The sequence below is a fragment of the Penicillium pulvis genome (genome assembly GCF_028828015.1).
Source record: "Penicillium pulvis strain IBT 33274 chromosome Unknown contig_12_segment0_segment0, whole genome shotgun sequence".
Lineage (NCBI taxonomy): Eukaryota > Fungi > Ascomycota > Eurotiomycetes > Eurotiales > Aspergillaceae > Penicillium > Penicillium pulvis.
In genome coordinates this window covers 645,790-673,120 of record NW_026643072.1, presented here as the reverse complement: position 1 = coordinate 673,120, position 27,331 = coordinate 645,790, and the positions used below count along the sequence as shown (strand labels likewise).

At 50.0% G+C, this 27,331-nt stretch overlaps 7 protein-coding genes across 7 annotated transcripts; 5 read left to right on the top strand and 2 right to left on the bottom strand.

Moving 5' to 3' along the window:
- The first annotated feature begins 174 nt into the window (after positions 1–174).
- N7503_001476 (uncharacterized protein) lies at positions 175–752 on the top strand. The gene is made up of 2 exons (XM_057061023.1): positions 175–254; positions 420–752. Exons 1-2 carry the CDS (start codon positions 201–203, stop codon positions 675–677), a joined length of 312 nt encoding a protein of 103 aa, XP_056924985.1. The 5' UTR covers positions 175–200; the 3' UTR covers positions 678–752.
- A 748-nt stretch (positions 753–1,500) lies between these two features.
- On the bottom strand, positions 1,501–1,962 carry N7503_001475 (serine palmitoyltransferase small subunit family protein). Its single transcript, XM_057061022.1, has 2 exons — positions 1,835–1,962; positions 1,501–1,760 (listed from the first exon to the last, which is right to left on the bottom strand). The coding sequence occupies exons 1-2, from the start codon at positions 1,950–1,952 to the stop codon at positions 1,519–1,521; spliced, it is 360 nt and encodes a 119-aa protein (XP_056924984.1). The 5' UTR covers positions 1,953–1,962; the 3' UTR covers positions 1,501–1,518.
- Positions 1,963–3,029: 1,067 nt separating this feature from the next.
- On the top strand, positions 3,030–3,641 carry N7503_001474 (peptide chain release factor family protein; the record flags this gene model as incomplete). Its single annotated transcript, XM_057061021.1, has 2 exons — positions 3,030–3,221; positions 3,282–3,641. The coding sequence occupies 2 exons, from the start codon at positions 3,030–3,032 to the stop codon at positions 3,639–3,641; spliced, it is 552 nt and encodes a 183-aa protein (XP_056924983.1).
- A 628-nt stretch (positions 3,642–4,269) lies between these two features.
- Positions 4,270–5,847, top strand: N7503_001473 (uncharacterized protein; the record flags this gene model as incomplete). The annotated part of the gene is made up of 1 exon (XM_057061020.1): positions 4,270–5,847. The coding sequence occupies one exon, from the start codon at positions 4,270–4,272 to the stop codon at positions 5,845–5,847; it is 1,578 nt and encodes a 525-aa protein (XP_056924982.1).
- A 175-nt stretch (positions 5,848–6,022) lies between these two features.
- Positions 6,023–9,501, bottom strand: N7503_001472 (uncharacterized protein). The gene is made up of 6 exons (XM_057061019.1): positions 9,277–9,501; positions 8,900–9,210; positions 7,256–8,834; positions 6,898–7,201; positions 6,664–6,843; positions 6,023–6,604 (listed from the first exon to the last, which is right to left on the bottom strand). The coding sequence occupies exons 1-6, from the start codon at positions 9,335–9,337 to the stop codon at positions 6,160–6,162; spliced, it is 2,880 nt and encodes a 959-aa protein (XP_056924981.1). The 5' UTR covers positions 9,338–9,501; the 3' UTR covers positions 6,023–6,159.
- A 4,960-nt stretch (positions 9,502–14,461) lies between these two features.
- Positions 14,462–20,704, top strand: N7503_001471 (NACHT domain protein; the record flags this gene model as incomplete). The annotated part of the gene is made up of 2 exons (XM_057061018.1): positions 14,462–14,941; positions 14,999–20,704. The coding sequence occupies 2 exons, from the start codon at positions 14,462–14,464 to the stop codon at positions 20,702–20,704; spliced, it is 6,186 nt and encodes a 2,061-aa protein (XP_056924980.1).
- Positions 20,705–21,905: 1,201 nt separating this feature from the next.
- N7503_001470 (putative GTPase activating protein (Tsc2)) lies at positions 21,906–26,618 on the top strand (the record flags this gene model as incomplete). Its single annotated transcript, XM_057061017.1, has 1 exon — positions 21,906–26,618. The coding sequence occupies one exon, from the start codon at positions 21,906–21,908 to the stop codon at positions 26,616–26,618; it is 4,713 nt and encodes a 1,570-aa protein (XP_056924979.1).
- Between the last annotated feature and the right edge of the window lie 713 nt (positions 26,619–27,331).

The window sequence follows — 27,331 nt, the reverse complement described above, 5'->3', positions numbered from 1 at the left end:
TAGCCACTAAGCCGTATTGCCTTGTTTGTAAGGCATTAATAGCTGAGTAACGCATGAATGCAAACCAAGCAAATAATCATCAGCCCATATTATTTCCAGACTGCATTATTCGTCGATCGCGAAGATCCAACAACCGAGCCAGCAACCTGTTGGTTCCATTCTATACCTTATTACAAGAAATATAACCTACACACATCAACATGCTTCCCAACCCCCTCCGCCGACTCCAGGGCGGCAACCTGGAAGTCTTCAAGGTAAGAAATCGATCTTGAAATGACGCAGATACATACCTATATGCTTCTGTCTACCCACTGGGTTCTGTCACAAAGCTCGTCCATACCCAATGGGCATAGGCGCTTACTGCATCCAAAGCAGTCCGTTTAATACAATCAATCGCTAACCACTTTCCTATGTTCTAGTTTGGCATGTACGTCCTCTTCCCCATCGGTTGGATGTACTACTTCGGCACAAACCTCGACGACCGCTTCAACGTCAAGAACTTCTGGCCTACTGCCGAGCAGTCGCACAAGATCCCGATCGACAAGGAGGAGATTGATAAGGAGTTGGCGCGTATGCGCATGGCGGAGTCTGTGCGCCGGGAGCGGAGAGAGCGGGAGGTTGCTTTGTTGCAGGCCCAGGCTCAGGCTCAGCAACCGGAGTCCAGCGGACAACAATAGACCTTTTGAAAAAGTGTTTGACGTCTGGCAAATTTACGCGGATATACTGGGGATGGAAGGGCATGTGGATTCGGCTAGTGGTTTGATATTCATCCTCCGATGAGGTGGTGACGCACTCGGAGATTGAGTCCTGCATCGTGGTGCAGGGTCATATCCCTCGAGTCAACATGGGTTGCATCTGTTTGAAGATGATTTGTACAACACTCTGCTCTGGGCATTTACGGCGTTTGGGGAAGGGAATATCTATCTCAACTATTTCAATTGTACAGTATCCAAGACTGGAATTTTGCATTTCTTTTCTCATATATCTTATCTCTCGTCTGTATTCATATCCTTAATTATTACTAGTATATCTGATAAACTGTACCATATTAAAAAAAAAGTTTCGTCAAAATTATGTGCATTGTCCAAACACCAGGATCAGAGAAAGGGTCTCGAGCTCAAAAGAGTCCACGATCCCTCTGCAGTGACTGAGGCACAGGTAATGATATTTTGCACAGTGAACAAGCAATGCCACGCTGTAAAAAATAACCGGGGTACCCGGAATGTCCAATGTTCCGCCAAATAGCAGAGAACCGGGGGCGATTGATCGACTTGACGGTCGATGACAACCGAACTGAAGCAACGATGGAAGGAAGCCAAAAAGAAACGCCTAGGATGCACCTGCTGGGGGACTGGAAGCGGAGCAGGAAATGATAAATGACAAAGGCCTGCTCCGACTCTTTTTCTTCCAGCGATGGATGAAAGTGCCCGAACAACTCCGATACCACACCTGTTTCAACTCCGTCTCAATCCGATCAAGCGTCCATTGAATGAGAAGACATGTTGAGTCAGGGTCACATTACAACTCGCCCATGTGCTGTGTCGTCGCCGCAGCCGCGTTCTTGGCTGTTTGGTACATCACATCAAGGGTCTCCGTTGCTTCACCAAATACCGCGCTCATGGATGTGAGTCGGGAAGAGATGAATGGCCGCTCGCCAACGGCGTAGTAGTACATGTGGCCGTAGATCGTACGGAGGTGGTTAGGGAGGTAGACGTAGATTCCGGTGGCGATCATAGTGATCAGGGTGAGGAGGAGAGAGTCTGTACAGAGAGGAAATTATTAGTTTCGTTTCATGGTAATAGAATGGCATGGCTCAAGGGTCAGGGGCACGTACTGAAGATGAATTTTTCCGTCGGGGTAAGCATGTAGATGGCGAATGTGACCTCATACTGGTAAATCTTCATACGAACCCAGCGGACGAAGCTGCTGATGAGCCAGAGGATGGAACCCATGACTGCGAGTCTGTTGTTCTTAGAGTTGACGTCTGTTTAGGCGTAGGGAAGGTTTTGTCCCTGAAGGCGGCTGTCCAATCTCAGGCGCGTCGTCTTTCGTCTTTATCGGCCCCTTGAACAGAGCGAATGCAGTGTCACCGTGTTCCGCCAGTCAAATTTGGGCGCAAGCTGTCACAATGTCTTGGCACGTTTCCTTCCTTCGGTCTTGCGAGGATCGAGAAGTTCAGGGGTCTTGGTCTCTTGTGGCGTTGCGGGACTGCCGTTACTTTGAGGGGGGTGTGGGGATGGAAGAGACGGATCGCCCGGTGCGCTTGGTGCGATAAGAGGGTTGAAGGATAGGTAAGAGAAAGGTTGACGGGCGAAAAGAGTGTCTTAGGGTTTTAGGATCGGGATCGCTAGGGGCGGAGATCGTGGGGATGTGGATGCGTGAGACTTTTTTTTGGTTGGGGGAACCGTTTTGAGCCCCGATTGCTCCGGATCAGAAATCAGAAAGCACGATTTGCTCTTTCTGATTCTCCAAATGCCCTAACAGGTATCGACAATTGGCAACTGGCAATTGGCAATTGATAAATCAAAAGAGGCAAAAGATGAGACTTGAGCAAATAAATATTGCATGGTTCGGGTCCGTTTTCCTTCTGCTTTGCCACTGTCTCCTCAGGTCCTTTGCTACTATATGTATACATGTCTTTACATTTTATTCAAAAGAGCGAAACCCCCATTTTATTTGTACTAATCCACTTCGGCTTTCTCAAAGCTTGTCGACTGCGGACCCAGTGGAAGACGAATTTTGGAACTATATTACACAGGCTGCAGCATTAATCGCTGGCATCGGGCACTATAGAATAAACTGGCTAGTAACCAAACTGACCTTGGTAAAGAAACCATTAGATCAAGAAGATAAATGGTAATTCAATACCTGATAACCAGAAAACATGCCAATCTTCCCGACAGATTCTACTATAGCAACTTATGATGTAGCGCAAAACCAGTCATGTTACATATATCCCTTATCGCTTATCGCTATCTTATCATTGCCAAAAACATCATCGAAACCACCAACTTCACCACGAATGCGCAATGCTATGCCCCAGACCTTGGCTAGGGGCCCTCCAAGCCCTCCCCAGATTACCACGACTCTCCACCCAACATCGAAGCTTCAGCATAACACCCAATCTTCCCGCAAAACCCCTACCACCCCGCCTCAAGATCAACGATGCCGACCTAACAGTCTCCTACCTCAAGGGCACCGGGCCCGGCGGACAAAAGATCGTGCGTGATTCCCCCGGTCAGAATGCTGTGAGATACAGTACTAATACTTAAACCAACCAGAATAAAACCAACTCTGCGGTCCAAATCATCCATCATCCCTCTGGCATTGTCGTCAAGTGCCAGGCCACGCGGTCCAGGTCTCAGAATGCGAAGACTGCGCGCTCGTTGCTTGCTGATAAGATTGAGCAAAAGGAGAAGGGGGGTGGGAGTCGGGTTGCGCTGAAGGCGGAGATTGCGAAGAAGAAGAAGGCTAGTAAGATGAAGAAGACTAGGAGGAAATATCGGGAGTTGGAAGGGAAAGAGGGGGAGGTGCATGAGGAGGAACTGGAGGAGGCTGAGGAGGGATCGGAAGAGGTCCAGGCTGTTCCAAAGGTTGGAGGCTCAGGGGAAATGACTGGAGAGAAAGGTCCGGCTTCATAGATGTCGGAGTCGTTCTGACAGTTGTATGGTTTTTGCTTCTGGGCCTGTATATATATATGTGATAATCTATGCACCTCCAGGTGAGGTTTGTATTTTTATGTTTGAAATTTTCAACTTATCTGTCTTCATCTCTTGATTTATCTCAAGTAACTATAATTGCTGTCGGGAACCTTGGAGCCGGGATATCTGAAACTGTGAAGTCCTGGAGGGCTCATAAACATTTGTTGATGCTCTCCATCCTCCGACCCTCCGCTCCGACGATCCGTGGTGGATCCGCAAACTATAGACCAAACCCCATCCAGCCCGTAGGCATATAAAAACGCCGGGAGCTAGTTCATAGAAAACTTTTAAATGTCAAATAAGTCAATGTTGAAGTAAGACCATCCGTTCCGTTCCTCCGTCTTGATTCATACATAAAGCGCAAACCTGGCCACATAGAGATGCATTGAACCCCTCTCACAACCTTGGAATGGCGGCAATGCAATCCCATTACCTTTTGCAAAAACCCCAAATTGGTCGCATCTCAATTAAAACATCGTCTTTCTTCCTCTCATCGCATCTAAAGCACATACGCACCCAAAGCATACGGAGCTCCTTCAGCACGCGCCAAACACCCAAAAGCCACAAAATGTCTTTAACCTCCTCAATTCCGATCTACGACATCATAATATCGGGCGCTGGGCCTGTTGGCCTCCTTCTCGCCACAGAACTTAAACTTCAAGCCCCCGATGCTCGGGTCCTAGTTTTGGAGCGCAGAATTTCACCCGATACAGCGATAAAGGCAGCTGGCATCAACACTGCTTCGCTTGAAATGCTCGAGCGCCGTGGTCTTCTCCCTGCCATTCAGTCCACGAGAGCTTCATTCAATGCTGATAAAAACAAGGGTACTCGGGAATGGAAGTTGCCTTTTCCGAGGTCTGTTGGCCATTTTGGTGGCATCCCTGTTCCTGCTGGTCCTGTTGATAAGGAGGATGCTTTGTTACGTGGAAGGGGGGAGCAGGGGTGGTATACGCCATTGCCGCAAGTTGACCTGGAGAATGTTCTGTATCAGCGGGGGCGGGAGTTGGGTGTGGAAGTTTGGAGAGATGTTGAGGTTACGGGACTCAAGGCAAATGAGTCTGGCGTGACTATGGAAATTGAAGGAGAGGGAACAAAAGGAACATGCGGAGTGCGTGGACACTGGCTTATCGGCTGTGATGGAGGACATAGTCTTGTGCGCCGTCTAGCAGGTTTTGACTTTCTAGGCACAGATCCGAAGATCACGGGCCGGGCAGCTATTGTCGAGATTGAGGGTGCTGAGCATTTGGGGGAAGGATGGCAGTGTACACCACAGGGAGTTTATGTGTTCACCAACGCACAGGGACTGGGGCAAGTGCGCACGATTGAGTTTGATGGTCCACCTGCGGACAAGTATGCACCGGTAACAGCCGAGGAGATGGAGGATAGTTTGCGGCGGGTTACTGGTTCTGAAGGTATTCGCATCTCGAAAGTCAATGGAGGCACGCGGTTTACAGACAATGCACGCCAAACGAGTACCTACCGGCGTGGAAGGGTGTTTCTCTGTGGAGATGCGGCGCATGTGCACGCGCCGTTTAGTGGACAAGGATTGAATCTGGGTCTTGGGGATGCTGTCAATTTGGGCTGGAAGCTTGGTGCGGTAGTGCAAGGGTGGGGAACTGAGGATCTTCTCGATACCTATACCAGCGAACGACATCCCATTGGTGTGCGAGTCTTGGATTGGACTCGAGCACAGACTGCTGTCATGCGTGGTGATCCTGATGGCTCAGCGTTAAGGGGTGTTGTGAGCGATTTTCTGGGAACGAAGGATGGAGCGACGCATTATGTAAAGCAGGTATCTGGATTGTGGCAGCATTATGATCTGGGTGATGGACATCCACTCGTTGGTATGACAATGCCTAATATTCAGTTGCATGACGGTAGTCGCCTTGCAGATCATGCCCATGAAGGTCACAGTCTACTGGTCGATCTTGGGGGGAACGACAGTGCTGCGGGCCTAGTTAAGAGATATGCTGGGCGTCTGAAGTTGATCCGAGGAAGGTCGACTATTGCTGCGGTTGAATGTCTGCTGGTGCGCCCCGATGGCTTCGTGGCTTGGGCTGCTAGCAACGGCGTATTTGATATTAGGGAAGTCGAGGCTGCCCTAATTCGATGGTTAGGTAGCGATAATCACCATCAAAATCCCTGATTATTATTCATGGAACCAGGGTGCAAATATGAAATAAGATACAAAACCATGAGCCTTGAGAAATGTTTACCTTCAGGGCTGGGAATGATCATATAAGACTGAGACCAAGGGCGAGTGACCATTAGATTGTTTTCATGTCATGATAGAGATATAAAAAGGATAAAAGGTAAGAGAATTGGCACATTGATCTAGTAGATTCGTTATTTCAACTGCACTGGCCTTGAAGCTCAATCCTACAGGAAAAGGCAACCGCCACTCTCAGCTAACTTTTTTTAAGGTTCGTAAAATGAGGATAAATGGGGGAAATCCAGATCAAGCAATGTAGCTACCCAACACCGTCTTAGCCTGATCGTCCAGACGCTCCTGTGCAAATTGCGAGATCCGACCTCCGTGCTTCTTGTCCGCCTCCTTCAGGTATGCACCGACCCACTTCTTCAGGTCAGCGCCAGTCTCGGGCCACGGGTCCTTCTGCTGCGGCTTGATGGTGTTCAGGGGAGTGAAGCCCACGCCGAAAGACATCTCCTCAACATCCATTTCCGTCGCAAAATCATCCTTGTGAGTCACATCAGGAGGAAGCTCAAGGAGCTTGAGTAGTGTATTACAGGTGAAGCCCCATCCCTTGGCGTACCGGGTGGCAAAGGCTTCCGAGTTGGCCAATGTCTTGGTAAGGGAAAGGACGGCAGTTTTACGGTCCAAGGGCCGGGCAAGCTTTTGTGTGTCCTGAAGAATGACGTTGAGGTAGACAGGGGTGAACAGGCTGCAAAATAGAGGTTAATATCTAACCAAACAAGAAAAGCTTGGGCAGGCGGAACTTACTTTTGTTGCACCTTCTCTGTCACCTGCATGATAAAGTCAGGGTTGTATCCCTTGTCATCGTGGGCAGTGATGAAGTGGAAGAACCGAACGAAGCGAATTGACAAGTTCTCGGTCTTGGAGTTCTGCAGACGCTGCAGGATGATCTGCATGATCATGATGAAGTATTGTTCCAGAGCGGCCCTATCAATCCAAGTTAGTATATTTGCCCAAAATGACGTTGGATGTGGGACATACGGTGGGAAGGCTGCGACAACTGTCTCCAGCAAATCGAATGCATAGCCCTCATTGGCCTTGGTGGAGACGAGTTTCTGGAAAATACCCAGAATAGGCTCAATCTGGTTGTGCTCAACGATATACTGAGCTCCACGGGGGATAATCGAGGAAAGCAAACGAGCAAGGGCAGGAATGTTTCCTCGAGAATCCCACATGACCGGCATCAAAATAGGAGCAATCAACTCCTGGTAGTAGGTAGGCAGGTTAGCGGCAGAATTTGCCTCCAACAGGGCAGCAAACAGCTGGAAAACATAAGGCATGAATTCTTGAAATGGATCGAGTTAGCATGGAACGGCAGAACATATTGGAATAAGCTTACCTTGCACATCGTTCTGAAGAATAGCGGCGAACGGAGCATAAAGAGCCTGTTCGAGCTTGTCGGGGTTGGCAGGAGCAGCATAACGAACGAAGGCACCCATGGCCTCGAAGAAGAAGTAGTAGAATCGCGGGTTACTGGGGTTGGAGCTGATGATCTGGGTAATGGTGATGAAGCGTTGCAGCACAACATCGGTGTAAGGAACCACACCCTCACGGATGACAACCAAGACGCGCATAACGCATCGCATCAAGAACTCGTTCTCCTGCACCTTCTGGGGAGCCGGATCCCTCTGAATAAGCTGGAAAATGTGCTCCAGAAGGTCATTTGCGAGAGGAGTAATCTCAGTCGGGGGAATGACTGGTTGGCCCTGGCCATCACTGAGGAACAGTGCTCGCTCCACAGCAATGGCAGCGTAGGTGTATACGACGTAGTTGGGGGAAGCCAGGTGCTTCACAAGAACAGGCAGCACCTGTTGCCACTGCTCCTTTGTAATGATGCTTCGGAAAGTGTACAGGTACTTGATAGCATCGACCTTGAGGATAGGATGAATGCCATCATCGGAGATCAGGTCGGCGGCAAGGTGCTGCTGGAAAAAGTCGGTGATGCTGACCAGGCTGTTGGTAGCGGTAACACCGTGACTCGAAGTTGCCACACCCTTGGCTGCCACAGCGGAGTAGAGGTAGATGGCCGTATCCTTCGACTTCCAGTTTGATGAAGGATCCTTGGTGTACTCAGCGAGGTAGTGCTCGGTATACTTGAGGACGACCTTCGTCACTGAAGCTTCAAACTTCTCCGCCAAACGTCGGAGGAAGTCTGTCGCAGCACGGCGACGAGTCTCACTATCAGACCCCTCAAGATCTCTTCGGATGAACTCGATAGGCTCATCCTCAAACAGCTCCTCGTCAGATTCGCGCAGGCTCACATTAGGCAGGATAACCTTCTCGATGATCTGACCAAGGGTTTCCTCCGCCTGGAAAGCAGCGGCATGCTCGGGCATGCTAGCCACAGAAGTCAAGAAATGCAGGGCTCTGCTCACAAGGATGTCGTACTTGGTCTCCTGACCAATAGTAGTCAAAAGGCCCCACGAGCTCTGAATGAATTGTCCAACCTCGGGTCCGAAGGCATCCAGGAACTTCTGGACGTAAAGAGTCAAGACCTCAAAAATCCCAGCCCGGACATACTCCAGGAGACCTGCCTCCGTATCGTCATCGGTGTGAAGCAATTGGTTGTCATATGTCAGGTATTTGTGTAGAATGCCCGCAATTGCGGAGATATTTTCTTCAAACATGGGGGGAAGGTCGTGGCAGGAGAGGTCGTAGAAAAGCTTTACCATAAGGTTGAGCTGGGTGAAACCTTGGGTCAGGTTTTCTTTGTTGTTCTTATTTTGCTCGAGGTAGCTGTCCAGTCCCTCGATCAGGGCCAAGAATGGGTTGCCGAACTTGTTGAGAACATGGTTGATCTCAATGTAAAGCTCGTTGGATTGGAAGAGCGGTCTCCAGCGCTTAAAGATGGAGTGCGCAACCTGGAGGACACCGATGTTGACGGCAGGGTTGGATGGCGATAATTTCGACACAAGGTCCTGGACGGAGAAGAGTACGGTTTAGCTAGGGAGATCAAAACTTCATAACACCACTGATCGCTTACATCCACAAGAGTATCCCATCGCTCCCAGAAGTCACTGTCGGCGATCACACTGACAGCCTCACCAAGCTGAGTCCGGATTGAAGGAGGCACGGAGATCATCAAGGTGATTAGCTCGCGCTTGATGGTCGTTACCTCATCCAAAGGCAGCTTGTATTCTCCATCCTCGTTGGTCCAGCTACGCTTGATGAAGTTTTTGAAACATAAGGCGCTCGCAAGACGAAGATTGTTGGGCTGGGAATCAGACGCCGTAATTTGGAGAAGCTGTAGAGAAAAGCCGGGCTTCTGTTCTTCCTGACGAAGGGCGATCTCGGCTGGAAGATGGCAAAAAAGAGTGAGCAACTGATTCCAGTATCATCAGTGTGACTTAATTGCCTTACCTTCCTTGTTCCGTCTGGGATCCAAGCTCGCCTCCAACAAAGCTCCAAGAGCCTCCGCCATTTTCACCGGTACGTGGGGTATCAACACAAGCGAGGGAGAAGAGATTGGAAGAGAAAGCAATCAATCTGGGAAGAATTCCAGAGTTGAACGTTGTATGCGGTCCACCAAAAGATACAGATGGAATGTCACGGGGACAGCAAGGGTTGGGACACAGCAAAGCTCACAGGACAAAGAGCATAACAAATAATGAGGGCGCTGATAATTGTACGGGCAGCCCACTGCGTCAACAGACTAGTCCCGATAACGTTAGAACATCACATGTTGAGCACTATTCCGTATTAGGAAACATCATACCTCAGGCATGAAGGAATATATTGCCTTAGTGCCTTAGTGCCTTAACATCTGCATGCCTTGATGATGCCTGAGAGCTCAGTCATGACTAAGACCTCGGGACCGGCCACATCCATGCATCCTAGGGCTAACACGGTAAGTGGAATGAATGAACTTGGGACGGTGCATGTGCAAAGTCTCATTTTGAAGGTATCTTGGCAGTTTCCAAAATCATATCGCACATTTTGGAATTCATTAGTCGACTTGAAGTAGGGTGACTTTCATGGAAATATTTTGGAGCCGCTTGAGCATTAAATATGTATATACTGTAGCCGTGAAGACAATGTTGATTTGTCGATAGAATGGATAGCTTGAGAGCTATCATAGTATGCCCACGGCCCTGCAGTTAATGCAAGTAGATCTAGATCCCAAAGGTAATCAAAGGTCCATTCGGGTGGACGTAGGTAGTACTTCATGTCTTTCAAAGGTCCAAGACCAGCTTACGGACGTCGGCTAAATTTCTATGAGGAAAGATAATGCTTTCATATAGGAGAACACACTTCTTTTTAAAGGCAGTTGTGAGTCAGTTATAATACTGCAGTAGTGCGTAAAACCCTCATACCTTCGCGGTAGTGCAAATAACCATGCAGCTTCCAGCTCGCAGCTTGCAGGTAATCTAAAATCTCCCATTTGTTCAGCAAGAATAGTCACTATACTACCTCAACTGCAGATCACTCACGTGGCCTACTGTTACATTTCGGCGTCTCCGGGACCCGGGGTTTCCATCTCAGCTGAAGTTGCTTTTTCGCTGATGAGGTACATGAATATACTGGTCATTCCAAGAGACCCTCTCTCCTCTATGACTCCTAGCTGCATGGCCACCCCCTTTTGAAAATCCACACACTATTCAATACTAGCAGTAGGTGTTTCCGACTGGCCCTAAAGATCCACTGTCATGCTAGTGAGAAGACTAATTCCCTGCTGGTACCGAGTCAGATTCACATATGCATATCCACAAGTGGACCAAGCGGAGACCGCTTACATAGCTATAGCCTCTTGATTCCAAACAATGTTTCGTAATAACACTTGCGTACGATAATTTCATCTTTTCAACACGTGGCTGAAAGATCCACCTCCCGAGTGGCTTTTAGAGGCTTTCGTTTTAGTCAATTCCATGTAATATCCGGGGACAGTGGCTGGATGTGTAGATTCACTTACAGGAAATGAATGGAGTGGCTTTGATGTTTATTCCGATGTCATGCCTTTTGATTACACCGAGCAGGTATGACACAGGGTGTTATAAAGACAGCCAACTTCGATAATGCGTTGTTGGGTGATCTTGAAGATCTAAGGTTCCTTCCTAGCTGTCACTCACAGATTCCCACAGCCAGAAATAGTTGTGGGCTTGCGCCAGACTCGAGATGCACTCAGTCTGATTTGGAAACGCTAATTTTCTTCGAATAAGGTTGTTTGTCAAAGCATCATCTAATGACCCACCTGAAGCATTGCCTACGAATAATCAAGCTGAAGAATTTGCGGCTGCTAACCGTGTATGTTACACATCGTGGGGCTAATTACTGATGGGTCGTCATTCGTATCCAGGAAGCCCCATTGAACTCTCAGCTTAAAGCTATCAAGATATAGGGTCAGGAATCTCTCCCCCGCAGCATATTGATACGCAGGACGGGGACTATAACACGTATATCATCAGACCTTGAGGGTGCTCGTGAGGTATCTAGCTTTAGGCTACATGTAATGAATCGATCCGAGTAATTGGGAGCCCTTCTATTGGTTTAAAATGCATATGAGAGGCCAATTGAAGTTTCTTTCCTCATATGGGACTATTTCTCAGGGATTGAAGCTTCTCCCCTTTTCCCAAAAGGGCCAATTCGATATTACATAACCAAGGACTGCTTGGGTTTCTTGATCTTCTCAACAAGTCTTGGCTACACGTCAAAAATGCGTAAGTTGGATTGTCATGTGGAATATTTCTACACTGAATGTTACATGAATCAATTGTTCGTGTTTGGAGATGGTAAATACGTGATCGTCGGTCCAGACATCGAAAACCTGCATCTTCCCCTCCGTGGCGACCACGATATGCAGCTATGAAACTATAATTTTAGAAGTTTGTCACCTGGAGAGGAATTACGCGATAATCATCTGGAGATGAATTAGAAGAGAGGGAATATTCCGACAGTTCAGTGGGCAACCAGCTGGGATGCATGCACAGCTGAGCCACCTCGGGTCTAGGCAGGAAATAGTTGCCGAGCGAACGCAAAGTACGATGCATATTTCCATATTTTCATATTCTCATGATTTGGAATTCCCAGACTTGGAATCAATTCGAAACTACGTAGTCCCTAGTCGCATTTGAGCACAGTCTCAAAATTAAGTTCCGAGTTGACACAGGATACTGCTTCTTTTATTTTTGATGTTCCTCCCCACCTATGTCGTGTGAATGACGAAAATGAAAATTTCCGGTGATATGTGTGCGTACAGTACACATCGAGTTACACTATGGAACCTACTTACCGAACCATTCCGTATGCATCTCTACGGAGTACACGTGCGTGATGTTGATCATATACTATCGTGTACAGTAAGAAATTCGGGTGGCGCACGAGTTCTGATGCCACCATTCTTGGTACAGGGCATGTATCCCGAGGACCCATTATTCGCGGGTAAGCTACCAAGGTTGAGGAAAAGAATATCGTATAAACTAGGTATTGTAAAGTCCGATGCAGAGGGTTCTATACATGCATAGGTGTTACGTATGCGCTTATGTGACAAGCAATTCAGTAGAAATAAAGGGGCCTCAATCATAGACAAACCTAAGGGGATCTCACATTAAGGAGCATAGTTCGAGAGCTGATCCAGGTAATAGATCTAGCGGAAGCAGCCAGTGGCGCTTGTTTTTTTTTTAGCAGCTTTTAATTTCCTGGCACAAGATGAGGGGGTGTTCGGTATCGGCAGAACTATGAAGTGGGGACCGTAGTGGGTCTAGATGTTCAGCTCGCCAGTCTTTTGTCATTCCGAAATCGCCTTTTCTTGCCCGCACTTGACGAAGCGAATCTTGGTGCAGCGCGGGTGGATCCGCTAACCTTCCGTGAGAAACCAGTTCGATTGTTCATTTTCCCTTTTCTCCCCACAAGACCCATTATGCTAATGCACGTCGATTAGAGGAGTAAGGTGAGACTCAGCTCGCAATTTGATTTTGTTTGATTTTTCGCGGAGTTCACCGGAACGGGAGGACAGGGGTCAGGGGTGATGTGTTAGTTGGGAAGCTAGATCCTCAGCCCCTGGGCCAGAACGAATTGGTTCCCATGGTTCTCAAGATAAGCGCCGCTGTCACTTATCCAGCCTCCCCCGGGGAACCACATTCTTCCATCATCCCAAGTCGATGACAAGTGGCCCGAGTGAATCGTTCGGCAGATCGGGAGCATTATTATGGGGCAGACGGAATCTAAGTGGAGCTCATTTCGTCAGTGATCCTGCATGAGTTCATCAAGGACCCATTTTCGATCGGCGATGGCTGGTGCTGGCGGGATCCAGTCATCGAACCCCCCCGCTCCCAATAGAAGGCAGACAGGTGGGTGGATGCCAATCGATCAAGTGTTCGTCCGAAACAGATCAAGGGCCATTTTCCTGCCCCATTTTCGCGATTGTCACAGGCTAAGCCCCCAGAAATGACCCCCCGCACACTGAAAAATTTTCCCTAGGACCCGATGTCCAGCCAGCCATGTGTGCACGGTGCACAACCTGTCACTCCAGCTTTGAACGGCGCATGCGGGCGGGCGCCAAATATCACAAATGAAACAGAAAGGCAACTAGCTTGTCAGAAATGCCCGCTTCGAGGTTAGCTAGTGCCGTCTTTCCTAACCGGTGACTCCGGAGCTTTTCTTGGAGCTGGCAAGATTGTCAACTCTGAGACCGAGTCTAGGTGGATTCGGATGTGCCGTCTTTCATCATACTTGGAAGATTTATGGGGCAACATGGTGCCCTATGTGGAGAGTTCAATTCGAACCATCCTGCATCGGTAGCCTTGCCTTGCAGGTGCCATTTTGATGCTCCACATAGCTGACCACCCCCGTGGGATATCTGTAATCGGTACATACCGACTTGGAATAATACGATACAATTACTTTACGAAAAAACTTCGTATCCGTGGAGAAATCGCCCATTGGATTCTTGAAGCCCCAGAACCACCAGCATGCAGCTAACGACTAATGCACGTTTTGGCTTTCGCATTGACAGCGATTGACAATGCGGGCAGGCTTGCTTTGGGGATTCAATTGCCACCTTTGATGCCACACCAAAGATAGGGAACCCGTAGCTATGGTTCGGCAGGTCTGTGTACCTGTAGAAGGCTAGTGGGTGTGGAGAACATTATCCAAAGCTGAAGCTCGTCCCCACTCGATGATACAATCTGTAAAAGACGTAATTCAACCCTGGAGAGCTACATACCTCCACTGAGCCATTTCCTAAAAGGAAAGACTAGGGTTTGACGATGACCGCCACCCGGGCTGGAGCTGCTACAAAAGCCCGGTAGACCCCCTTCTTGCATGGGACCAGGTCCAGCTTTCTATTTACTTTTACCCTCCATTGTGCTTGAATGCCCCTGTACATCTATACTCGCATCTCGCACTGAGACTTATCGCCGGTTTGTCTCGCCTATTTTGTTGCTTCAAGGGCTGCTGCTCAAAAGAAAAACATCTATCAGATCTTAATTATCCGCCACGAGAAACGTCCTCCCCAAGAACCCATATTGATACCAACACTCGACAAAGAGCCTCGATTCCGATAACTATACCCAAGCCTTCGAATCCTTCCCCAATTGAACAAACAAATACCATGGCTCCTGGTCTTGTTTCACCCGTTCCGGGTAACCTATCCTCTTCCTTCTACAACGAGCGTCCTGGTAACTCTCGCAATGTCTCTGCATTCTCTACCCACTTTGACAGTGATACCTTCTCTCAAAATGGTCGTTCTACACGCCGGGAGTCAGGCATCCTCCACCGCAATATGAGTGGTGCTGGAGGCTCCAACCTCACTAGCCTGGTGCACTCCTTGTACCAGCGCAGTGGCAACGAGCTTGGTGGCCATGCATCATCCCGGCTGATGAACAGCAGCTATGAGTCCCTCAAGGAGTGGATCCGCGTTCAGCGTATGAGCCACCTGCCCCCGGAGGGAAGCAACTATGATAAGGTGCTGTCCTGGGCACTTCTTTTCATTGAGCGTTTGCACCACTTCGACTCAAACATCAATAAATTTGCTGGCGACAGCTACCTCGCCACTCAGCTGTCGTACGGATACTGCGGCATGCTCCTTGATGTAAGTTGGCTTGTCCAAGACCAATCGCATGAGTCAATGCTAATTAAAATTCTATAGCTCGGCAAGGAGAATGCTGAGGCGCTGATGACCTCTTTTGGCTTCTTCTACAGCACTTCCTCTACCCTGGTCAACCTTCTTGAGCGTACCGAGTTGTTTGATGTCTCGCAGGAGATCAAGGAACAACTCATCCTGGCTCTCGCTGATCTGGTGACCCTGGTTTCCAGCGTTTCTACCCACTTCCACCAGGCTATCAGTGGATTGACCAAGGCTTCTGTCTCTGTTCACATCTACGATACCTTCCGCGGTCAGATCCTTGCATTCAAGGAGCGCTGCAGCAAGATCTCCGAGGCAATGTGGCGCCACCAGCTTGTTCGCGACAACCTTAGTGCTGAGCGCGTCTCCGTCGTTCGTGGCGTTCGCTCCTGGCTTGCACCCGAAGACCGTGTTCTGGCTCACCTGGCCGAGAACACCTCCCATCTTGCCCATGAGCGCGAGGAGATGACCTGCCTCTGGGTTTCTCAGCACCTGACCAACTTCCTGAAGAGCCAGAAACGCACCCTTGCCATCACTGGTAAGCCTGGGTCCGGAAAGACCGTCACTGCTTCCGTCATTATCGACCGTCTTCAGGACCCCATCGCTGGTGTCTCCTACAAGACCCTTTACATCCCCATCAATGCGCGCGTTCCAGCAGAGACTACGTCTACTGCTATCGTCAAGACTATCCTGTACCAGCTCTTCGAGAAGCGCATTGGTAACACTGGGCTTCTGCAGATCATGGAGGAGGCTTATGAGCGTAGCAAGAAGACTACCGATGCGGCGCAGTATGATACCATTCTCTGGACCGCATTGGAGCGCGCTCTCGACGCTGCTCTGCAGAATGCTAAGGAGCTGGTCATTGTCGTTGACGGTGTTGACGAGGCCACTGGTGGCGAGGCTCCTTTGCTCCAGAAGCTGCTTACTGCGACCGGCCATGCTAACGGTGTTAAGCTCATTACCCTGGGTGCTGAGCAGCCCAAGGCCGCTGAGAGCCTTGTACACCTGCCGATCACTGATGATCGCATTGGAGATGATGTCTCCACCGTTGTTCGCGCCAGCTTCGAGGAGTACCAGATTTTCTTAGACCTGCCAGAGATGGAGCAGGAGATCATCGTTGACCAGATCACTGAGGGGGCTCAGCGCTCCTTCCTTTGGGCTAAGTTGTGCTCTAAGCGTGTCCGTCAGGAGAAGACCCCGGAGGCTTTCCACAAGGCCGTTGAGACTATCGTGAACAGCAAGCTCACCGTCACGGATTTTGTCCTCAACACCGTCCAGGCCCCTGATGTCAAGGATGAGGCTCGCCAGATCTTGCTGTGGCTTGCCACTGCTGACCGTCCCTTCACCTTGAAGGAGCTGACCCTTCTGTCCGCCATTGATGTTACTAAGCAAACCATCACCGATGGTATTGTGAAGCCTCTGGACTTCCTGCGTCCTGTGAACAACCTGGTTTTCGTGCAGGATGGTCAGGTGTATCTGCGTCACGGCCTGATTCGCACCTCCCTCCTGGAGATCCAGTCTAAGGGCAAGCTGGTGCCTTCCATCAAGGACCGTCATGCTGACTTTGTTACTCGCCTCTTTATCTACATCAAGAACGTTCTCCCAGAGCAGCACGAGCCATCTCTTACTCCCCTTGATGGCCATGACACCACTTCATTCGTGCAGAGGAACCCCTTCCTCGACTTCTGTGTCCGATACTGGCCTCGTCACCTCACGCAGACCACCGTCTACACTACCGGCGGTGATGCGCCTACTGCTAAGGAGTTCGCCAAGATCTTCCCGGCTACTATTACCTTGCTGCTGCTCCAGAACACCCTGTGGCACACCATCATCACTCCAACTCTGGTCACTTACCAGACCACTGTCACCAACTTGTGTCGCAACATTCTGTCTCCCAAGCATGTGGTAACTCTCCAATCCATCATCACCTTGGCCTTCCTGCGCCGTGATATTAGTCAGGTTACCGATTGCATCCCACTCTTCTACGAGATCACCATCCTGAGCCGTGATCTGCTCCTCACCAAGCACCTCATTACCATGAAGATTGCCAACATCTTCCTTGAGTTGACTTCCATGCACACCACTACCTCCCGCACTGATATCATGATCAAGCGTGAGGAGATTCTTCTGCTTGTTGTTGAGTGCTATAAGATCCACTACGGCAATTCTTCTGAGCAGGTTGTGACTACTCTCAAGGCCTTGATCGAGCACTACCGCTTGACCAAGGAGGAGAAGAAGATCCAGGAGATTACCACCACCATCAACACCATCACCACTGGTTATGAGGCTGGCGATGGATCTCGCGGTGATCTCCATCTCCACCTGAAGGGCCACAAGCGTGAGGAGAGTGAGGGTGGTATCCTCTTCATCTTGGATGCCGAGGAGGATGAGTCCATCGATGAGAGCTTTGACTATGAGGCGCTTATTGCACTGGCCGAGAAGTACCGCGCTGAAGGCAAGATCACCGAGGCGGAGCGAATCTATGTTGAGATCTGGCAGCGTGCCAACCGGGAATGTCGTATCCAAACCACCTCTTTCTGGGAGGAGATCAAGTTGAAGGCTGTTGTCGCCTACTCCAAGTTCTTGAAGACGGAGAAGCGTGAGTCAGAGGCCTCATCCATTCTGTCCAGCGTTTGGGAGGAGCACCGTCACACCAGCCTGGCTATCTCTGAGAAGTCTTCCCACCACTACGAGGAGATCGCCACTGTTATGGCTTCCGTTGGCCTCTCAGCTGCTGCTCTGTCCATTTACAAGCAGGTTGCCCACTACTTCCAGAGCACCAGCCAGACAAAGTCTTCCCGCTTTGAACAGATCCAGAAGAGCATTTCCAGCACTTCTGAGCAGGTCATAAAGTCGAGCCACTCTTCTCAGTCGAGCGTTTCTGAATCCACTCTGGAAGAGATTATCTACGAGTCCTTCTCCTCCCAGAAATTCGACGAGAGCTCCTTCACTGCTACTGCGACTTTGATCACCCAGTTCACCTCCCAGCACCGCTGGAAGGATGCTACTCGCGTGATCAAGAAGGTTCTCCTTCAGGGTCTCTGGCCTGACCTGTTTGCTCCCTCCATTGAGGATGTGGTTCTCCCCAAACAAAGCGCCGACAAGGCTATCGAGTATGCCGAGCGCCTTGGCCAGTGCTACCACTACCGCCGTCGCTTCCCCCGCGAGGAGAACATCCGTATTCGCGTTTACCGTGCGGTCCGTGCTGGACGTCCTGTCGATGACAAGGTGCGCGAGCGTGTCACCGAGGCTCTGATTCGCTTCTTCGAGCGTAATTCCCAGCCTGACAGTGTCATCACAACCCGCCAGGAGACCTTGGATGACTACATCAAGCACTACGGCCGTGACCACCCCGTTGTAATCAAGACTCTGTGGACCCTCGCTGAGCTGACCCGACCTCGTCCCATCTTCGTCGAGTACTACCAGCGTATCATTCGCGCTCTCAACAAGGATGCCCCTACCTGCAAGCCTGAGGCTCTAGAGCCCCTGGTCCTCGTTGCTACTGAGCTTTGGACTCAGAGCCGCTACTCTGATGCCGTGCCTTACTTCACCTTGCTGTTCACCACCTTCCTCCACCAGCCCAAGCAGCCCCGCTTCGAGAACCCTTCCTTCGTTCAGGAGATCTTCACCCGGTATACCCACTGTCTGCGCTCCGTTCGCACTGACTACAACGTGATCCACAAGGTTACTGTTGACTACCACTCCAAGGTAAAGACCGTGTTCTCTGCCACTGCTTCGATCACTATCCAGGCTACTCTCACTCTTGCCAAGGTGTGCCAGGAGTCCAAGCGCTACGAGTCTGAGGCCATCGCTCTTTATGAGGAGCTGCTCAAGATTGGCTCCAAGGAGCTTGACCTCGATGAGATCTCTGCCACTTTGGACGGTATCTACGAGGAGCAAACTGCTATTGGCCTTCACTCCGAGAGTGCGTCTAAGCAGCAAATCGAAACTGCTTCCAAGGTCTTGCGCAAGCGTGTCACCACCATTCGTGAGAGCCACGGCTGGGCCCACGAGGAGTCTATCTCTAAGATGAAGGAGATCGTCGAGTTCAACTACAAGCACAGCTCTGCAGAGTCTGTTCACAAGGAGCTCAAGGAGTCGACCATCAATATCCTGAAGGAGTCTACCTCGTCCACTCTCCTTGTATCTGCTGCCATCGCCATTGCCAGCAGCTACATCGCCGCCAACCAGGTCCACAAGGCTACTGAGATGTCTGAGGAGCTCTACCGCCAGGTCATCATGAAGGACACCACCAACATCAAGACCTCTCAGTTTGATCTGACCTCCAAGGGCCGGCAGAGTCTGGTCTTCCTGGCTCAGCTCGAGCACAGCCTTCGCCAGCAGACTACCAGCGTCACTGAGATCCTTGCTTCTCTGACTACTGAGTACGTGTACTTTGAGGAGTTCCGCAGCTCCACCTCGAGCAAGAGCGCCACCTTCCATAGCGTCTCCCTGTCGGCTACCCGCCTGTACCACTTCTTGCTCCGTGCCAACCGCCAGACCGCGGCCGCTCATGTCTTCAACGAATATGTTGCTTACTTCGTGGCCACCGAGGGCAAGCGCACGAAGCTGACTGATGCTGCCCAAGTTAAAATCTTCCTGACTGTTATTCTGACTCACTTCAACACCCACCAGTCCTCGAACTTCGTTCGCTCGGTTGGTATTGCCAGCAACCTGCACGTCATCAAGCTGCTCGAGTCCAAGAAATACGACGATGCCTCCAATCTGGCCCTCGCCGCTTTCCAGTACATCTCTGCTCATGATGTGTTCCGCACTGCCGAGATCGTCAAGTTTGTCTTCACCCTTGGTGTTTTCATCACTGGCCGCACCATCACTCCCCAGCCCGACGCTGCTACCCAGAAGAAGCTGCACGGCGTCTCCTCTGTCATCATCAAGGAGGTCTTGCGCGTCATCAGCGACCTGCAGATTAACCTGTCCCAGATCAGTCTGGACTACCTGAACATCCTGATTGGCCTCCTCGGCGAGCAGCAGGACTACAAGACCCTTGTCTGGCTCCTCAGCGGACTCTGGACCAGCCGCAACAAGCAAGCTACCTGGCCCGCCCAGGTCATTCTCAGCCTTGCCCGCCGCTACATTCTCGCCCGTTATCTCGTCGGCGATTCCCTCAAGGCTGTTCGTCTCGCCGAGGACATTGTGTACAACTGCCGCCGCGTCAACGGTCCTCGCCACTCCAGCACCCTGGAGATGTCCACTCTGCTGACGCAGCTGTACACCGGTATTGCCCAGCGCTACCAGACCACCAAGGGTGGCCACAACATGGCCAACAAGTACTACAAGAAGGCCGCTAGCGTGCACGAGAACTTGCTCCGCATCTTCATCGACCCTGCTCTTGCCGATATTGAGGGTGGTCTCGAGAGCAGCTTCAGCCTCGATGGATCTGCCTATGACTTAAACATCGAGGAGACTTCTAATGGTTCTACCATAAGTGAGGGTGAGCACGCTCGTCAGCATCTCCACCTCCTCAAGCTTGCTGTCCAGCGTTTGGGTGACTGGCCCAAGGAGTATGTCGACTATGAAAACCTGAATGCTGAGCTCTTTGCCAAGTTTGGCTCTGAGCTCCAGGGCTTTGAGGGTGTTGAGAAGTGGAACTTGAAGGGCTTCGGCTCTGGCAAGTCTTCTGCCAACGATGATGTTTTGAACCTTGAAACTATCTCTTGGGAGATTGATCTTCACCAGCCCACTTACTACGAGGAAGAGGAGGAGCTCTAGATTGTTTCTTGATTGTTTTGAGCGTTGATTAAACTTTGTTCCCACTATTTCTTGTATACATTACTGAGGAGTATATAGTTAGCTGGACCCTAATCTCTATACCGACTTCTGCTTGTTCAATATCGGTCCACTTGTAGACTTTCTTCAATATGATTACCCGTTGGGGACCGTGAAAGTCCAATCTTCTCACTTTACTCAGCGCACGACTCACAAGACGCCGTGTACCCTCATGCAGGGTCCTCGCTTCCGCATTTGCTGATACGACCTATTTTCTCTGGTGAAATAGGCGATTGAAAGACGTTTTTGCAAGCGGAAAACATCTCGTGTCAATGTCAGGTTATGAGGAAAGAAGGTTTTGCTCAAGTTTCTGGCCGATGTTGATGATATTCTTCATAGTCTGTCGCCTTAGTACTCGGTGAGGGGACAGAATCGAAGATCCCGGGTTCGATTTCTGCGGAGGTCGATGTATCTCTTTTTTTGTCTGATGACGTTTCCTTGATGGAATCTTTGTTGATGCGTTTAATATCGTTCCAAAATGGCTTTAACTATCTTGCAAGTCATTTTAACACTTCCAGCGAGAGCTTCCCTTCTTGCCTGGATGGTGGGAAACGTCATGAGAATCGACGAATCACAGGTGCTCACCGCCCCCCACCTAAGCTGTGGAGTTTTTTGCCCCAACTATTGGGCGGTGAATATATATTGATGACCTATCAGGTGACTTGGGCTGGAATAACCTCATCCCCCGTGATCCCAAGACAAGTTTTTACACCAACCGTGCTTGTGCCCCTCTTTGCACATTCGAGGATATTACACTTCGTGGAGCATCGCTGTGTTGCCCATATTGCATCTGTGACCCCTGCGCAGCTGCTCAATTCCTTGTGGCTTGCTCCACCCGGGTCCCGCTCTGATATCGACTCCCGAATCGTACTTTTGTCACGCCTCATTTTGCGTCATCCCTTGTCCCTGAATGTACAGCGCATTCCTTTGAGAGCTACCCTTGTGGTATATAGCTCTTTTCAAGCTCTTTTATCAAGGTAAGAACTTTCACAGGGCCTAGCCAAATGACTCATTCGCGTATCAGCTCTCCTGATCGCTCATCACCCAACCATGTCATGCGACTTTTGACGCTGATTGTGTGACACGAATGAACAGATATACCCTTCAGCCACGAAAATAGCCTCCGCCTACCGTCACAAGGCGGATGTCTTCCGACGATGCCCGACCAGTACCTGAACACAAACCTTCTTCAACTAGCTTTGCAGATGTGTTCAAAACGTTAGCCGTTGGTCGCCCGAAATCGCACTCCCCTGTATCGATCCCGGAAAGCAATAGCGACTCGATATCACATAATCGACAAGTTCTTGGGCTCGAATTCATGCATCGAGCAAGTGTGGTGTCCAGTTCCTCGGACACTCCGAGTGCTCCGGACATTGACAGTTCCTTTCGGAACTTGTCGCAGAAGCAGAATGTCCACCACGCCATTGACGAAGCTGAATCTATATCCAAATCCATCTCATGGTTCACTCCGGAGCAATCAGTGGGGCTGTGGGAAGCGGCGGAGTACCTATTGCATCATGAATCCCCCGATGCCCAGAAAAGTGGGGCGAAGTTGTTGGAAGCAGTTGCGGCTCGTCAGGATCTAAGCCCATCGGCCAGGCGTTTGATATTTGAATCAATTGCTTGTCCCACTGAAGCAGATGTTATTGCCTCGCGTGTTCAGTCACTGATTTCGTTGTCAGATCATGGCCGGAAATTGGATTTTACCACCACGTCCATTCTCCATATCATCTCCTCTTGGATTGTGCCTCTTTATGGTGTCATTGCCACGGCACGTGCCAAGACGAAGAAAGGAAAGTCAGGCCATCCGAATGGACTTGTACATGAAGAGATTGTTCTCGGAGATCTTTTGCAATTTGCAGTAGATTTGGTTACACTACAGCGCAAACCTCCAACTCAGGAGGAGGTCGAACTACTCCTCACAGAAACCTTCGCCGTCTGCAGGAAGACTAGTGTCGCAAATGACATCAAGAATGCCCTGTCCGTCTTTGATGCCGTGATCGTTTATGCAGACGTGCCTGACAAGAGCTTTACCCCTCTTTTGGAAGTTCTTTGCAGCATCCATGCTTCCGTCAAATCCCTTTCTGGACCTACTTCTCGATCCGTGCGTAGCTTGGCCAAATCTCGAAGACAGTCAGAGATGCTCAACACTCTCCATGGCTTCATGAGAGAGACCTCTGGTGGCGACGCATCCCGCAATTTGAATGTCATTCGGGGCACACTTTACGTCTTCTCTGACCTTGTTCACGCCTATGGGCAGGGCGGCATGCCCCAAATTCCTTTTGATCAATTGGTCGACTCACTTATGATTGTTGCCCACAAGGACGACCGTCGGGTCGATGCTGAAATCCTGGACCTATGCCTGAACATTCTGGAGGGAGATTACACCGGCATCGCTTTGAGATGTGACTGGACAAGCTTCATCAGCCTTCTGGTTCTTTGCTCTCGGACAGTCTTCCAAGATGCTGAAGATACAATCGCCTCGCCAACAAGCCCGCAGCAGACACCTGCCAAGGGTACGCACGATGATATTAAATCGAGCATTTTGGCAGACATAATCCGAATCGCTTCTGTGATCGAGTCTCTTTGGGAACAACTTAACAAAGAACAAAGACATCAGGCTGTCCGGTTCTTAGCAAAAAGTCACCAGCATATTGAGCCTTCCCAGTCTGAGCTAATTATCAACATGATGAGAGAGGACCAGTTTTGCCGTCCTGCTGAAGGTGCAGTTTGGGTGAAACGTTGTCGGGACCTGATTGAGCGCTTCATACAGCCTCGAAAGCAGTCTTCTGATATCCGTATTATGGCCCTCGACACCTTGAAAGAATCACTTTCTGGAAATGAACATCTCATTTTCTCCGAGGAGCATGGTCTTTTAGATCTCCTGCTGCAGGATTTTTCGGCTGAGCACGATTTGCTTTTCTTGGAGTCTCTCGTCTCATTTTTAACCGAGCCTGCCATGCAAATCAGCGACGACGGCGTGTTCAAACGCTTAGTGGACACTATTAGCTCGCCGATGAAACATGACCTCATCAAAGATGATCCACGGCATAGTACGAGCTATGCACCTTCATCTCGCCGCACGTCTACAACAAGTGTCCTGGAGCTGACCTTGGCGAATGTATGTGCCGTGGGTCTTGTGAAAATGATGCTCCGTGCTTTGAATCATTCTGCCACGAAGTCCGTCATTATCTACGAATCGCTCTTGCAAATCGCTCAGTCCGCAGATCGCCCAACTGATTCCCGCCTCAGTGTTCTAAAACTGCTGTTCCGGCTTCGGTGCGACTCTGCTGGTTCCGTCTCCGTGGTATCGACCTCGGAGGGTGATTTCTTGATGAATGTTTTAGGTCGTAACATTGAGGTCGGCTCTAAAACGCGAGGTCCCGGCGATAGCCCGTTGAGAGAACCTCAGACTGAGAACGTGCCGCCCCTTCCCAGCAGCAAACTTATTGGCAAAGATCTCCCCGCTTCCGTTTTGTCGAAGTCGGCTCCAGGTCGAGGCTCGATTTCTTCCCGCTCATTGAAGCTGACACCTCCAGTCTGGACCTACGCGTTGCCGCAGGTCCTTCCCGAGCAACCCCCTGGAGAATCTAGTCCGCTGGTGTATGCCCACACGCAGGCAGATGCAGAGGCCCAGAGCCCCGTTACTGAGATTGTCCCCGCACAAGTGGGTGTTCTTAAAGTCAATATGTGGCTTGAGGTCGTGATTTTACTGCTCCAACGGGAAACCGACTGGGATGTTTACAGCTACGTACTCACCCACCTCGGCCCTCAGCTTGGTAACAAGGAATTTTTCAAGAGCTCCAGTCCACAAATCAAGCTGCTGCGCAGCATTCTGTGCGACCAAGTCAAGAATGAGACTTTTCATGAGCCCCCCGGACTTACTGGTCTGAAAAAGAGCGATGTGGCTGCTTGTATCTTCGATGCGTTATGCATGCTTATCAGCTATCATGAGCATTTTGCCAAGAGCGAAGAAGATGACCTCGTCCGAGCATTTATGTCTGGGATCATTGGGTCTTGGGGAGCCACATCTCGTGGCTGCATTCAGGCGCTCTCCCTTTGCTGTCACGAAATCCCAGCTTCGGTGACAAAGTCTTTGATGAGCATTCTCGACAGAATGTCCAAAGTCATTACTATGTCAAACCTAGCTGTCCATATATTGGAATTTCTGGCTCTACTTGCCCGTCTGCCTGACGTCTACATCAATTTGCGCGAAGAAGAAATTCGAACTGTTTTTGGTATCTGTATTCGCTTTTTGCAGACCTCGCGGGAACAGCGTTACAAGGCTGCCGAATCTCCCACTTCCCGTGCTCCTCAGCCAATTCCTTCCAGACTCAGTGCTGGTGCACGAGAAATTGCTACAGGCGCGGCAGAAGCAGCGGACAATTTCTCAGCTGATGCCATGTCTAGTTACATCATGAGTCTCACGTACCATGTGATGATATTCTGGTATATCTCTCTGAAGCTGCAAGACCGTGCCAAGCATGTCAACTGGATCACTAGCCGACTCGTTTTCCGTGACGAGCAAGGCAAAGAAGTGGTTGAGGAACAAAGCCAGGTCTTCATTGACTTGATGCAACGCGTTGCCTTCTCGGATTTGGGAGAGACTGTTCCCTTTGAAACATTCCCTCCCACTCCTGAAGACGGCCCGGTGTCCAAAAAGTCTTGGGTCGTAGGCCTGAGTATCGTGACCGTTGAGACTGCAGGCGTATCCGGGCTGACCCAGATATCGAAACGCCAGGCTTCTGGAACAACTTACATCGTGTATCAGCAGCGAACGGCACCTGTTCTGCCACACCAAGTTCCCCCTACACCAGATGCACATTTGCACTCTGACGATATGCGCACGGCGGTTCTCCCCAGTCACATCATGCTTCAGATGACTACATCGGCCTTCCCAACCCCCATGGTGATTCAACCCATTCCTGTCCCTGAGGACGACATCACCCGGCGAGCTATCGGTAGCTTTGATAGAACCGATATTGTGGACGGGCATCGGGTTGGAGTCGTTTATCTAGACAATGGTCAAAGCAAGGAAGCCGAAATCCTTGCCAACACTGTTGGCTCTCCGGACTACGAATACTTCTTGTCTGGCCTGGGCACGAAAGTATCGCTTCGGAATGCCCAGTTCAATACTCAGGGCCTGTATGCCGACACCGATGGCGAAGCTACTATTGCTTGGCGAGACCGAGTGACCGAAATTGTCTATCATGTCGCGACGATGATGCCTACGAACCTCGAGCACGACCCTGCGTGTATTAACAAAAAGCGAAACATCGGCAATAACTTCGTCACCATCGTGTTCAATAAGTCGAACCTCCCTTTCAACTTTGACACGATCCCGTCCGAGTTCAATTCCATCAACATCGTGATCACCCCTTCCAGCCGCATTGCTTATGATGAGTCCGGTGCCGCCAAGGGAGAAACAGACCCGGAGAAACTCTACTACAGTGTACGAGTGATGAGCAAGCCCGGATTCCCTGACGTCTCGGCCGCAGCAACACCCAAGGTCATTTCTGGAAAGAACCTGGCATCGTTCGTCCGTATTCTGGCTCTTAGCGCTTCCTCTTTCTCCCTCGTCTGGAACAACAAGGGCGGCGAACATACCTCGTCTTGGCGTGCCCGTCTCCGCGAGATCAAAAAGGTCCGCGAACGTGCCTTAGCCGCACAAGCCCAAGGCTCCGAAGCTGCTGAGGGCGCTTATCCTGGCCTCCGCCGCAACACGAAGCCCAACATCTTCTCCGAGGAACTTCCCACGCGCAACACTCCCGCGCGAACAGATCTCGCCTCGGAATGGGAATCCGCTTCAGAAGGCAATATTCTCCAGAACCTGGATTTCTCTCGCTGGGGCCGTTAATTGGCTTAGCTTCCTCCGACCGAACCTTTCATCCTTCCTCCTTTCCCTCTTTTCTCCCTTTCTTTTGAAAACACACTTTACACCCTACTTTATCCTTCCCCTCATCAGATATCTATGTTATGCTCCACCACCATCCCGACTCAATCTCTCCCAAGAAGAAAAGAACGACAGAATCCCACTACGAACGACCCCACGTCACGATTTCATGTACATCAATTTGCTTCTTGTAACGCAGCACGGCAGCATTTGTGAATACCCCCATTGCCCCCAAAAGTTATGTTTGTTTATCTGTTGTATGTTTTCATTTGTGTTTTTTCTTTTGGAAAATCGCGCTCAAGGCCCTGTCTTTCTTATTCTTTCCTTTAGAACAGAAGTATATTCTATTCTTACATCAAGGAGGGCTAGGCCTCTTGAGAATCAGATAGCAATAGCAATAACAGATTCATGTACTACGATGATTGATTTCGAGTAATGAAAGATGGAGTAGGTAAAATGTCAGGATATATTGATTCTTTATGTAAATTACATGTAAATTTTGGATAAGACTGGAAGGAAATAGAAGGAGGGTAAAAGTGGGAAGATAGTAGGTAGACATCGTAGTCAGCGGGGTGAGTGTGGGAGAAACTACCATCTCCAAGGATTTGTAATATCCTATCCCAATCGATTTCCAAATCGATATTCAGGATTTAGATTAAGGCTCAAGCTCATGTTCA